Source organism: Myotis davidii, unplaced genomic scaffold, assembly GCF_000327345.1.
Source record: "Myotis davidii unplaced genomic scaffold, ASM32734v1 scaffold133, whole genome shotgun sequence".
Lineage (NCBI taxonomy): Eukaryota > Metazoa > Chordata > Mammalia > Chiroptera > Vespertilionidae > Myotis > Myotis davidii.
The window spans coordinates 1,004,486-1,018,855 of NW_006284732.1; the positions used below are offsets into that span (position 1 = coordinate 1,004,486).

General features: G+C 45.2%; 1 protein-coding gene across 4 annotated transcripts in view; it reads right to left on the bottom strand.

Annotated features, from left to right (window-relative positions):
• Nucleotides 1–14,370, bottom strand: part of FARP1 (FERM, ARH/RhoGEF and pleckstrin domain protein 1) — a 231,935-nt gene that overhangs the window by 48,327 nt on the left and 169,238 nt on the right. For 2 of the 4 annotated variants that reach the window (XM_006755040.2, XM_006755039.2), the window contains exons 10-12: nucleotides 13,784–13,852; nucleotides 11,413–11,488; nucleotides 10,198–10,339 (exon numbers count right to left, since the gene is read on the bottom strand). In XM_006755040.2, coding sequence (XP_006755103.1) covers nucleotides 10,198–10,339; nucleotides 11,413–11,488; nucleotides 13,784–13,852 — 287 coding nt within the window. Of the gene's footprint in view, nucleotides 1–10,089; nucleotides 10,340–11,412; nucleotides 11,489–13,783; nucleotides 13,853–14,370 lie in introns of all 4 variants that reach the window. The other 2 variants (XM_006755038.2, XM_006755037.2) reach the window with 1 other exon arrangement.

A 14,370-nucleotide genomic window follows, 5' to 3' on the forward strand; every position in this document is an offset into this window, starting at 1 on the left:
TAAAGTCACCCGCTAAGGTGACAGCTCTTAGACCTACAGGTAAGCAGTTTTCACTGAAGTAGTCCATTTTCCAAAACGAGCAAACACACACAGTTGTGTGGTTAGACAAAAGGAGTCCGTGAGACTTACACGGCCTGTTGCAATCATGCAGCCGGCCTCCCGCTTTGAAGACACAGCCTTGGGCAAAGAGAAATTGTGACTGACAGTTCACTGCTGCTCTGTGAACTTATTCACGCCTGGGTATTGTCTTTTTTCCCTCTGTGACAAATTGACAACAAAGGAATTTCTTTCAGCAAGGGCCTCTGGGTCAATACTGTGGGGGACCTTTCCAGAAAGCACCTGGGTATTAAGGCAATAGGTGAAAAGAAGTTTGAAGAGAATAGGAAAAGGTCAGTTACATCCTGAAAGTCTGGAAGCTTCTGATTCTTTTTACAAACTATTTTTCCTATTTCTAAAAATTGCCTGGCATTTTTTTAAAGCATTCAGTTATATTTTCAGTTAATAGCTCTCAAATCCTTCACTTCTTCGATAATGATTCATTCTCCCTCCGCCACCCCACCCCTACTCCCACATTCATCTGTATCAAGAGGGCTGAGTATACGTCAGCCCAGGAACTAGAAATGCCTTCATAAATATTGCTCTCCAGGGAAGCATTTCTGGTAAATACTTTAAAATCCTTCTAAATGCACACATTCTTATGGCACAAACAATGAGAACTTCAAATTAGCACGGCTGCACTTACGGATTTCCATTTATCACCCAGCCCAGAAACTGGCTTCGCTTCTCCATCTTTCTAAAGTAAAACACATTCATCATTCTTCTCTCCCGTCTGCCCTGGGGAAGCTGACGCTGCAGCATCACCCAGGACGGCAGCCTCTCCGGACCCGCTCTTCATCAGTGGTGCATAAACGGTGTGGACAGTTTCTGATCAGCAAGCCGAGGCCCGCCTGGATTCCCACGGCGGGCTCAGGCACAAGCTGCCTCGGCCATCCACTGCCTCCAACTGTATTCAAGGCTCAGAACAAACTCACACAAGTCTGGGAAGAGAGCGTTTTCTAGTTCTGAATTAGACCTATGCAGTGTGTTAAACTGGCCAATAAATTGGTAATCTCCATTTTTTAAATGGGATAAGTGTGATTTTTCCTGTTAAGGGAGGACACTAGAAAACCTGACAATAATTTTAAAAATAGTAATCCATAGATTTGTTAAACAATATTTAAATATTTGAGAATTTGAGAATATTGAAGAAACTATCAATACCGATTGCTTTCTCAAGTCCTCTTTTGAAATATATAAAAAAGTATAATGATTTTAAAAGTCTCTAAGCTGATTCTTCAATATTCCCTCAAATAAATACCTTTATTTGGCAAGCTTCTAGATTCCACTCACCTCTCATGATTTGTTTCCTGTTACTTGGTCCCAAAATATGAGGTTTTCTCTCTATATACCTAGAATATGCTCCAAAGGCACATACAGGAAATACATTACAGGTGGAGGTTTTCATCTTTTTTTTTAAAGGCTCTTTTTAAATCTATAACCTCCCTCCAAAAGAAAATACAATGAACTCTCTCTGGAGACTGTCTCCATTTGAAAGCCAGTTATCAAAGAAAGGTCAGTATTGTGTTGAATAATGGGTAGTCTCTAGAATGGGCAGGATTCACTCTAGGCTGATAACTAAGCTGGGTCCCACCCCAATGGAATATGTGAAAAAACCTAAGTTTTATTGACATGATAAGGTTCCATAAGGAAAACCAGGATATAGGATTACCAATCACAGTGGTGGCGTCCTCTTCCCAATAACTTAGGAGGCTGTTGAGGGTAATGTATACGTGCTTTTCAGACCAAGTTCCTTTAAGAAAGGTTTTACAAGCAGCTAAGCATCACCTTCGCCATTCATCAAGCAATTCAGAAAAGCAATAGTGGTGCAACTGGCAGAAAAATAAAGAGAGCAATGCTACCAATGGAAACATGATAGCCAGTGCGCTAGTTTGTTCTTACTTATAGAGAAGAGATAAAGGAGAATTCTCCTTGGTTGGAACATGGGGGTGGCAGTGTTCGGACTGGGGAACATGGTGCTTCGTACCAATGAAAAATACCATCTTGCACTCAGGACAAAGCTTCAGGCATCAGTGGGAAAAGAACAGTTACAATTGACAGTGTTTACAGCAAGATACCTGTTAGGACAAGTAAAAGCCTCTTCAGTTTAGATTAACAAGAAATATTAATATCATGCATACACTGTTACATGAGTTTGGCCTTCCATGCTTAAAGAACCACCAAGCGCACTGTTACTGAGGCCAGCAACCTCCCCGGGAGTGTAGATCCATGCTTTATTGAGATAGTGCACCCGTAGGCCCTGGGGAGAAGACGAAACCAGACAGTATCTGTGAGAGCCTACATTTGGGGTACATTCCAGAACTGAAAACAGCTTATTGGCCATTGAGAAGCCAATTGGGGCTGAGCTCAGTGAGGTCTTCTCTACATTCCCACCTACCTCCCCACCCCCGCCCCCCAAGCAAACACACAACTAAGTTCTGTTATAGACATGAACTATGTCAAATTTTCTATTCCCATTTGAACAGAGGTTCCCCTTCAAAGTACTAAGCCAATCTTTGGTTAGCTGTCGGAGCTCCCCTATGCAGGCTCCGGTCACAGATGCTCTCTGTTTCCTTGGACCCTCTCCCCCATCCACAGTGATTCTGCTCACTTCAAAAGGCTCCCCACCCCTGTGCACTCACAGTACAACGTTCAGGCTCATCAGCAGGTGAAATCAGGAAAGTGAAGTCTCTTCACCTTCCGCTCCCCTACCCTTCGTGAAAGATGGTACCCGCATGACCACCAGCCTGAGTCAGTGCTAAGGCTTGCTGTTGAGTGAACAGGATCACTAGAGGAAACAGGTATTCCAAGTACAAATTGGTATTCAGCAGTGGGAAAACAAAACAAAAAACAAACAGACATCAGACAGTGCTCCAATAATGCAGGGAACAGAAGGCATACCATGCTTTGAAGATCAAGACAGAATGTCGAAAAAAAGCTTCCTCTCTTAGATAGGTACATGCTGACAAAACAGTGCATACAATGGTACAACAGAAAAATGTCTCAAATTTATTAAACAAATGACAAAAATGAGAATGAAGTCCCCAGCCTTTTCTATTTTAAAATTAATTTGGTGTATTAGAAAATTTTAATAAAATATTTCATCTCTACTATTAAATATACACACAGAGAGGACAGAAGGGAGTTGGATTAATCATATAGCCCAAGCTTGTGAGATTTGGTTAGTTAGGTTTTCATGGCAACTTTCCAGGCAGAAAGGGGTGAGCATAAGGGATGGAATCCGTCGGTCATTTAGGGGCGTGTAGAGAGAGCAGCAGATGTGTGTTCTTGACTAAGGAAAACCTATCATCTTTGGTCTTTCTAGATTCCACTGCAGGCAGAGTTGACAAATGACTTAATTCTTACAAAGGAACTTTGAGGCCCAGGAAAAAGCAGTTGTTAGCCCAGTTTCATGAGCCAGAAAGCCCATCCTTGAGTAATGACAGGCCTATCTCCACACCATCGCAGGCTCCAAGATGACCCTTCTACTGTGTCCTGGTTGAGAGCCAGTTAAGAACCCAACTTTATAATAAAGCAGGAGCATGGTGTCCACATACCAAGTATCACCTCCACCTCCAATTCATGTTTCTTACTAAACACACACACACACACACACACACACACACACACACACACACACATTTTCCTTCCTTCCTTAGTGCCCTTGGTTTGTGCTGCATTTCGCAGTGTTTTCTACTCTTCATGGCCCAGGAGCAAGCTCAAGTATCTTCCAGTACAATTTCCATGACTGCATGAACAGCATCAGCCTTGCAGCTATCCCGTGTCCACAGCTGATTTTTACCCCCCTCTGCTTTCTAATAGAAAGCCACCCCAAGACATATCAGAGTAACCTGATCTGGAACCCACAAGAAGACACAAGTGAGCTACCTTCCACTGCGAGTTAAAACCAAATGCCAGTGGCCAAGAAGATGCTGAAGGCAGTTTCTAGGCTAAGCTGCGGACCCGCGTCATTCAGTCAATTCACAGAGAGATGACCTGAACAAACCAGAAGCTATTCAATCTGTAAAGCTTTCAGAGAAAGATTTCCTCATTCTTCCCTAGTTCCACCAGGGTGTCTACTTGCTCTCACTAGAAAAGAAAAAAAATGTCACTCGTGCTATAAGTTTCTTCTATGAGTTTTGCAGCTAAATGCTATTTTATGAAGAACTTTTTTTTTTTAAGACTCTACCCACTTCCTCCCCAATATTTACAGGGCATACAAATCAGCGTGTGCAACTTTTCTTCACAGGGAAATATTTGAAAATCTCTAGGTTACAACCCAAGAAAACACTAAGCAGTCTTTTCTAGTGTGCATCCAAACAGGTGGCAACCAGGCCACTTTTGAGCTTTGATGCCTACAACACTAGGCCAAATCGTCATGCATATATTTATTTTTTATTTTGCTTTCACTATTATTTTTTCTAATAAAAAGAAAACTGCTATATTAAGTGGCATTCTTATTTTGATCTGAAAGTCATGGCTATGTTTTAAATACCAGCAACCAGTGTTAGAGGTATGCACACATGCACACTAGAGACCCTGTTTTCCTGTATTAAGTTTCACTCAACTAAACAGAAACAGATGGGATTAAACTAACAAGGAAAATGCAGCACCAGTAAATTCTTTAATGTCGCCAGAGTCAAGTTCCTTAATCACTTACTGCTGTCGAAAGTCCACTCACCAGTACCTTTCCTACCATTGGGTCTTACGGATCTGGCGAACGTGGCTGAATGTCAACCTCATCAGAGAGCTACCTGCAATGGGTTATTTTATAATGTCCACCTCTTTCAGGCTCAAGGCGACTTGCTCTGTTGCACAGAAGGACTCTTTTTCAGTGTGATTTGTAAAATTTGCAGAAATTAGAACAGACTCAACTCGAGGTAGGCTAGCCTTAGGGTAACTGAGCTCAGCACTGTCAGGAGAGGGATGTTTATACACAACAGAGAAGACCTAGGAAAAAGAGCCTTTCCTGGGAAGGCAACTTTGAGATCTCGTAAATCCTGGCCAAAAGAGTAAGGGCCTAGGCAGAGAAGGGTGATGGAGATAGAAGCAAATCGACTTAAAATAAGCCTAATGATGAAGGGGGCCCCAAATTTCTTAATTTAAGGGTGGGCCTATCAGCAGCCCACTCACTAATGGCTACAACTGCACCAAACCCAGTCTGTGTTGAACTATGGAATAACATGTTAAATGGGGAAAAGTTGATTAAAAGCATGTGAACACTGATGTTAAGGATATGTACATTCCCAATGTTTTAAATACAAGTTAAAAGGACAGTTTAATATTTTAATCTTTTTCTTCTTTCAGAAACTGCTTGGCAACACAATCAAAATGAATCCAAGGCTAATAATGCAAGTTGCGTTTCTGACTCAGTTGAGGACAGCTTGCGTTCTGTACACTGGGTGGAAATTTCATGAGCCTTGTGCTGTATTTTAGTTTTGCAGGCCTGGCTATTTTTAGCATTGTGTGGCTTGAATCTTCAAAGAAGTTCTTGAGAATAAAATTGGAATTATTCACATTTTAAGTGCAGGCCACATGGCACAATTTGGTGAGATAAATCTGTGAGAAATTCCCAAATATGAATCACATATGTGGGGAAGAATCTGGCCCACAGACTTCCTTTAATTAAATGCCTGTCTAATAAAATATCGGCAATGGAATACAGATGACTGTTAAAAGGAGCTGGAGCAACTCATTTTAAATTCTGGAACTCATTAAATGCATTTCTCCACGCTAAGATGATTTCTTGCATTTTTATTTTGCCCTGAACAAGCAGCAACAAAACCAACCACAAAAGGGTCTACAATTTAGATATTTTGAAATACTATCTAACTGAAGATATTTATACAAGGAGGCCCTGGAGTAGGCCTGAGTGGCTTGGGGATTTCTGTTTCTACCAATGGTTTGTCTCCCATCCATGGCCTTAATGATATCATTTCATAGAGTAGCCCTTATGCGAAGACCTGGGTTCGCTGCTGATTCAGGAGACCTCTTCACTATACGTTCTCTTGGAAAACCCTCTGGAAATCTGAAAGAATTCACAGGCTGCTAATCTGTTGTCTATTCTTCACACTCAAGCCCCTCTCTGATTTTCCCCCCTCTTACTTCAACTTCATGCCTGTGCACACCTCCTTAAGCCACACAGTGAGATTCCAGAGAAAGAGTTGCACAAAAGGTCAGGGCATGGAAGGTGAGATGGTGGAGGCAGCTGGCTTTCCTCGATCTATACACAGGGAGAGACCACGTCATCTCTACAAACTGTCTCTACCAGGCTCAAAGAATGACTACGTTTACTCTCCCACCGATGTTGGAATCAATTTGTGCAGGGCCAGCTCCTCCAGAGGCAATTAGTGAATATTCCCAGCACTTCAGGGTATGTGGCTTTTGAACAAACTACACTCCCTCCCTTTTAAGCACCATTAATCACACCAGGTCTGTTGCTTTCATAAATACTGGCCAAGAGGCCAAAATTGAGTTGCTTGGCTGGTACCAAACCAACACGAGGAAAACTCTACAAACAGCCCTGACAGTGGACAATCCATTCAGCATAGAACTGAGTACTCCACCACTGATCAGGTGCTTTTAAACTCACTTCCTTAGGAAAAAGCAAAACAAATGATTGGAGCCTGTTTTGCTTTGGGGGTTTACATGGGATGATTCACATCATAGGCTGGGTACGTTAATATTTATTCCTCATTCACATTTCATGATCAGACTGCTGTGTAATTAGAGGTAAAGAGAAAACTCATTTGAACAAATCACATTCACAAATAAACCACAGGATTACAGATGTGACCCCGTGTAACTCACATTTGATTAGATTTTTATATAGTAAACTGACATCTTTTTCTAAGTCTAAAACAGAATATGCAAAAAACATGTCATAACTGCAAAAATCCCATGATATAAAAAGCAGTAGTCCTTCCTACCTAGTATGAACTATAATTGCCTAAGTCTACATGATTCCTGGTCTCTATATGATTTTAATTATTAATCCATACAAGATTCTCAAAAATTAAAATATTGACTCTCAAAGGTCCTACTGCATGAAGCGGTCACAAAAAAGTAAAAAGCTGAAGTCTAGAGACAGGGTTCTAGCTTTGTCACTCACTAGCTGGATGACCAGGTGAAGTCTCCTAACCTGGTCAGAAAAAGGTTTCTCATCCAGAAAATGAAGGTTTGCCCTAGGTGATCTCAAAGGTCCCTTCCAGTTTTAAAATTCGGTGACTCTGTTAGGTATATAAATCTAAAGCAAGACATAAAAAGACTACTTCAATGAACATCTTCCAAATGACCCAATAATCAATTTGATTCATCAATCATGCACTGAATCAAATGATTAGGAGGTTAAAACAAAAGTTTGTATGCAAATGAATTAAGTTCTCAGAACCCTTAAAACCAACTTCTTGACATTCAGGTGGACAGATAATCACTGTGAACCACAAAGTCAGACAATCCTACCGGTGACATGCAGCTGCCAAATTCTATTCAGTTTCCCAAACAGGCTCAGCCTCTTCCCTGTGAGAGTCACGTAATGAGTTTAACAAGGCCACTGGCATGGTGGCACATCAGGGACTTACCATTCTAAAACTCTTTTCAATAATTCTGTAGTTACTTAGGACCTAAAAATTTGATTCTACAATTTATCTTTATAGAAAAATACCAAAGACGGAAAAGTACTAAAGAACAGGCATTAAAAAAAAAATTCATTTGTGATACTTTTCTTACTCTGCAAGCAAGTCCAAAATTCAGCTAATCTTTTAAACTAGATTCTAGAAGGCAGTTGTGTCTGGCTGAGAAGTGACCCTTGGCTACCTAGTAGAGCCATCTGGGGGCCCAAGTGGTCACCAGACCAATTAAATAAAAGTGTCTAGGGTCAGAGCCTGGGCATCACTAATTTTAAAATATGCAGCCAAGGCTGAGAAATAATGCAAATTAAAACCAGGCTCTCCTATCTAAAATGCAGGTGTGCTAGCGAAAGGCACTGGCATAGGGGGGCAAGATTTAAAAAGAAATCAGACTTCTCACAGAGAAACATCAGGAGTCGCTTCCCAAGAAAAGACACTCACTAGTCACAAGAGTGAATAGTTTAGGACGCGCATAAAAACCAGCGGCATAAAAACCACGGACAGTGACGCTGGGAAACGCTCCTTCTCTGTGCTGTGCACGAGGCAGAGGCGGGCATTCCGTCTGCTCGCCTCCTGGCGACAAGTGCCCATCGCAAGGCTTTGCTTTCTCCTGCGTCGTCCCTCAACAGCATTCTATGTTTCACCAAGAGATTCTCACAGCCAGAGTTCTAGCTCCTGAAAACATAACTATTTGGCCCGCCAACGCAAATCCAAATCAAAACAACAACCCCATGTAAACTATAGGTCATGAGGATTTGACAACCTTTATATCATTTTATATGAAGTTTAGAAAGAACGAATAACTCCAAATTCTTCCGATTAAAATATTCATTACTCTTAACTAAGATTTCACCAACACCTAATCTCAACTAACAATCGACTTACATTTGGCCTTGAATTTTGTCAATTCCTGACTTGGGGAGGCACCGGAAAGCAGCCCTCCTTTTAAAGAAAGTGGGGGGAAGTAAAACCAACACCTTTCTGGATCTCTATGACACTCCGAAAATAGAAGGATGATCTGCACACAAAATTAAACATATACAGAAAATGTCCACATAAATACCACACACCATATGCGCGATCAGATTCCTAATGGAGTATTTCTTTCTAGCCGTCAACCAGAAAGATCGACAAGCTCCTCTTACTTGTCATTATGACCTGCTATTTATCTTGTTCACCTATTTGGGAAAGCAAGCCACTGTGGGAAGCTTTGTCTTTCTGAAAGATTTCAGAAGTCAGGCGTGCCCTATCCAAACATGTGTCTGTCCAAAACTTCCTCTAACAAAGGGTGATCGCGAATTAACGAGTCACTAGAACAGCTGGTCTGCATTGAAACCCTGGCCTCCTGACTCCAGGTTCCCGACACTTGAAACATGTGCCTCCTGGTCTCCTCACTCATCCTCCTCTTGCTCCTCGCTCAAATGCAGGCCACCCACCGACTTCTGACTTCTCAGCATGGAAGGGGAGCTCAGCACTGCGGCGTTACCGAACACCAGGGGCTGGCTCCAAGAGCTCACCATTTCCGAGTCTGAATCGCTGGATTCAGTCCCACTGCTGGTGGAGCCCTCCGTCATCTGCAGGGGAGCCAGGTGGTCCGCCATGCCACTGGCACACCCCGGCTGCCCCACGGGGACCTGGGAAGCGGGACCCAGGAGAGGTGTCCCATTAGCCAGCATTCGACCTTCCGAGCCAGCCAGGCTGGCCGGCTCTCCCTTCCCAGGGCCATCCAGCCTATCCAGGGCCTCTGGGACGGATGCCACCTGGCTCAGGATGAGTGGGTCTGTCTCTGACTTGTTGTATCTACTGGGAAGGTTGCGTAAGTATGGCCTCTGTGAGACGGGGGAACAGTTTTCATAACGAGGACCCCGGCTCTCGAGAGCATCTGCTCCCATCCTTCCCTCTCCGGGGTCATGCCCGTTTTCGGAAACATAGCCTTGAGACCCAGTCCTGTCCCAACTCAGATTTGGACTTGAACTTCTGCTGCTGGGAGACAATGGCGTGGCCAGGGGACTGCGGCTGCTGGAGCCCCTGAACATCTCATCTATCAGGGAGCTATGTCTTGGGAGTCTGGGGCTCCCACTCATATCAAAGGTGATGTCTGCTGAATCGTCATCCAGGAACTCTCTGGAAGGGGGCCGGGAGGACTTCACCGAGTGAGGGGAAGCCCTGCCCCTAGCTTCTACGCGCCTCTCATCCCCGGAGAGCAGATAAACACCACTGGTCAAATCACCCTCATAATTGTCATTTGTTTGGGACCGTGACTGGGACGTTTGCTCCCTGAGCAGATCGTATTCGCTATCTACATCACTGCAGTCAATGAAAGGAATAGAAGTGCTGCTGCCTCTAGCAGCCCTGGATGCTGGACCTGTGCTTGGCTGCGGGGGCTGAGGTTTACTCTGCTGGGTCCTATCCTTAGCGACCTCCTCCTCTTCCTCCGCCGCCGCCTTCACGGCCCCATCAGCCCGCTTGTTACCCGCTGGGCTCTTCTGCAGCGCGGGGCTCTGGCGCGGCCCGCACTCCTCCGTGGAAACTTTCCGCTCCTTTGCTTGCTGGCAGCTCTGGCCTCCTGGGGATTCAGCACCTTCACCAGGAGTGAGGCTGGCCCTCTGCTGAGCCTGGCGGGGAGGATAAGAGTGAGGGGATCGAAGAGAAGAGGCAGATGGTTACATCAGAGCTGGGGAGAAAGAGAGATTCAGTCTCGCTTAATAGTATCTCCATAAGCTTTGAGCAGCCCGCAAGTACTGCCAAATAAAGGCCGCCTCCGGGTGTTAGAACAGACGTCTGACAAGCAGCGGGCACACCTGCGTGCCTTTGTCAGTATCCAGAAAGTTCTTTCAGGGTGTGGGAGCTGACAATGTGGGGTCCCCAGCAGCAAGGTGGGCAGTGTCTCTGCTTTCTGGGACCTCCCAGTCCCCGTGGAAAAGGGAACCCCCAGGCCATAGGGGTGTCTCGAGAATGAGATCCAGGACAGGAAGGAAACCTTTCGTGGACCCCAGGAGGGAGCTGACACGGATTTCAGACAAATGACAAAAAGCGTCTTTGTTTGTACTTCTAAGACTAGAATGAGCAGGTGGAGGGCTCTCTTTAGATCACACCATGAAATCTCCTTCTTGTTCTTTCCCAACAAAGTTCTTATTCTCCTGTAGAGAAAACCCTGAAAATCCATCCAGAGACCAGCTCCAGGGAAAACGGGCTCTCACCGCCCTCAGAGCAAGAGCGATAACGTCTCCTGCTGCCAACTGTGGTCACTGTCCCGTAACGTGAGCCCTGGGATCTCACCGCCCGGTCCAGTGCCAGCGAAAGGTTCTGACCTCGGCACCAAAGGGGACCTACACCCATCGGTTGCAAATCTGGTCCCCATCCCTGCACACAAGCGTACACGCCAGCTGGAGGGTGGGCTCTGCTCTACTGACTCCCGTGGAAGCCTCCACCCTGCGTGGGTTCAGGCCAACAGAGCGAGCGTCTCATGGCGAGAGCAATCGTGGGAGGTGGGGAGTCAGCTGAAAAGGCAGCCTGGGGGCACAGTGCACGGAGCCTGTGTCCCCACGGTCAGGGCACACAGCTGGACTCTCCTCTAGGAGTCACCCCCACAGGTGAAGGATGAGGGGCTTGAAAGCATGCTACGAAACAGACCCCGGCGGGGGAAGTCTGTGAACGCCGAGCGCTAACGGTCTACCGCAGTACTGACTTGTTTTGGCACTTCCGAATTCGGCTCCGTGGGCTGCATAGCAAGGCTTCGGATGGAGTGAATCTTGCTGTGTTTCCTTGGAGAAAACACATAAAACAGCTCAGATTAGGCGAGTTGTGTGTGTTTTTGTGTGTGTGTTTTCTTAATGAAAAATAACAGCATTAGGCACTTCCTCAAAAATGAAGGCCCCCAAAGCAGTTGGTATAAATGCCACCCTGGAAGCAGGCCCAGTCTCCTTTCCCATTAACTCTTTATTATTTTTTATTTTAAAAATTTGTTTTTATTGATTTCAGAGAGAAGGGGCTAAAGAGAGAGAGATAGAAACATCAATGATGAGAATCATTGATCGGCTGCCTCCCACACGGCCCCCTACTGGGGATCGAGCCCACAACCCGGGCATGTGCCCTTGACCGGAATCGAACCTGGGACCCTTCAGTCCACAGACTGACGCTCTATCCACTGAGCCAAACCAGCCAGGGCTCCCATTAACTCTTGTAGGTTCCCGAGATTACTTAAACCTTGAGAACATTGTCAGCAATCCCCTGCTCCCGTTTGAGGGGTACAGCCGGTGGGGGGCCCAGCAATGGGGCTCTAGCTGTAGTTATGGGAAAAGTCACTGGGAGGGAGATGAGGGGGAGGGTGCACATATGCTCTGAATGGCGAGCTATGGTCTAACAATACAAAATCGACTCCTGCTTTTGGGGTAATGATTTCCTAGATCAGTTCTTTAACAGAGACAATTAGCAGTCATCAGCTAACCTTTCGCAGTGTTAAGTTCAGAGGAGAAGACCGGCCCTGAGAGTGAATTACAGAGTCCACAGTAGAGGGAATTGGCTCTACTGCCACTAATACCTCTCATCTGTTCCCTTCCTTCGTCTGCCCATCCCTTCCTCCCCCGTGAACAAGCATTAGGAACTTTCAGGTACTCAAATGTGTGAAACTATAGAAACATGAAATTCCAATGCACATCCAGCTTCCCTTCAAAATAATCCAAATTAATTCTGAATCAGAGAAAGAACTGGACCGCTTCTTCTATGACCCTGAAAAGATGAATGGCAGATTGTCCAAGGAAAGTATGGGGCTTGTTCCTTCAAGGTGAGCATGCAAGTAACCCACTCAACATTACATGTCTGGGTCCGAGGAGGGAGAAACGACCCAGACCTGCATCAGGAGAAATACACAAAGATGATCACAGCAGGTTTGCTTCAGCAAAAGCAAAACACCAAACAACCAGAATGTTTACCAACAGGGAATCAGTAAATAAAAGGCAATACCCTCAAAACCAGAAAACACGTAAAGAGATCTCAAATCAGGGAAGTGTTTAAAAAGATGCAGAATTATGCACAGTGTGATACCACTTATACAAAAAGCAAAAACAAAAACCAACCAAACAAAAACACACACCCCAGAGCTGTTCCATGTATCCTTTTTGGATGCACGCAGATGTGTAACAGAAGGAACATGAATTAGCCAGGTATTGCCTTGGGGAGGGGAGAGGGAAATAGGAAGGTTGTTGGTAAGAAGGGCACATCTGTAACAACAGCTACAGGCGAAAGAAGACAAAAAAGTCCCGAAACAGGTATGTTAAAATGTTAATTCTAAGTAGTAAGAATATGAGTGTTTGCCATAGTCTATGGACTTTATTGTAATTTTTAAATGTATTAAAATGGAAAAAGCATGTACTGAACATTCCTGGGAGCACCATCCTCACACCTTGATCCTTGACCTTTGAGTCTTAGTCCCTCTGGGTTCTCTGCTCTCCCTCCCTGGGAGGCAGAGCAGCTCCGGGGCTCCGGGGCCAGCTGACCAGGGGCTGCTGACCAGCTCAGAGACCGGGGCTAGTCACTCCACCTCTAAAAAGGGACTAAGACAGCATGGACCTCACAGCATGGGTAGGAAGCCTACGAGTTAATATATATAAAGAACTTGGAACATGGCCCCGGGACAGCATAAGATCAATAAACACGGGCTAACAGCAGCAATAATAAATCCTGTTTCTTCTCCTCTAAACTTGACTTAATGAAAAAGTTCATGAAAATACTTTGAATTCAACCCTCCAAATATTTAAGGACTCACCAATGAGTAAGTATCCCCACCATAATGTCCTGTTCCTCTCCCCTCCCTACCCTCTGCGGGCTTCTCCCTCTTCTTCCTCGCTGGTCCTCTCAGTCCGTTCTCTTCTTCCCCTGGAGGAAGCACCCTGGGCCCGCCCAGGAGCCTGCCTACCACGACCCTGGCCAAGGCGACTGTGAAGCAGCCATTCTCTAACTCACCTGGCCTGGGTGCAGAGACATCTAGCAGCCATGGCACTCTTACCCGGAGAGAAGGACTGACTCCTCTGGTATCAAAGGAGCACGGAAGGTCCTCTTACCTTTCAAACTGCACTTTCTTATGTCCTCCTTCTTTCACATAGTCGAGAACCTGCTTCTGAGTCCGACCGCTGAAATGAAGACCAGGAGAGGAGAGGGAAGACAGCAAGGCGTTCTCATTTAAGCACACAGCACACCACTTCACCATCTTACTCCCCTCCTCCCATAACGGGGAGACCCGTGGGCAAGCAGACTAAGGAAAACCGCGCCTTTGTGTCTATTCTGCCTCTGGATATTTCCCTTTAAATAATAATAATAATAATAATAATAAAAGGTTCAATGAACTAAGCCACTTGATTCTATGTTTGGTTATTAGGAGAGTATCCTGGGTCTGTATGCTTTGTAAAGGTAGGGGTAACTCTGTTCTCCATGTATCCCCAATGGCTAGAAGAGCACTTGACATGCAGCGGGCATTGGAAGGGTCGAAAGAGTGAAAAAGTGACCCGACGATGAGCAGGTCTAGGCAGCATTCTATGAAGCTGCATCAAATGTTAACAAGGCACTTGCTTCTACAGAGAAAGGAACAACTTTCTGAATTAGAGTCCCATTCAGAGCTTGCTGTGGCCAGGTAGACTGCCTCGCGCCTGAC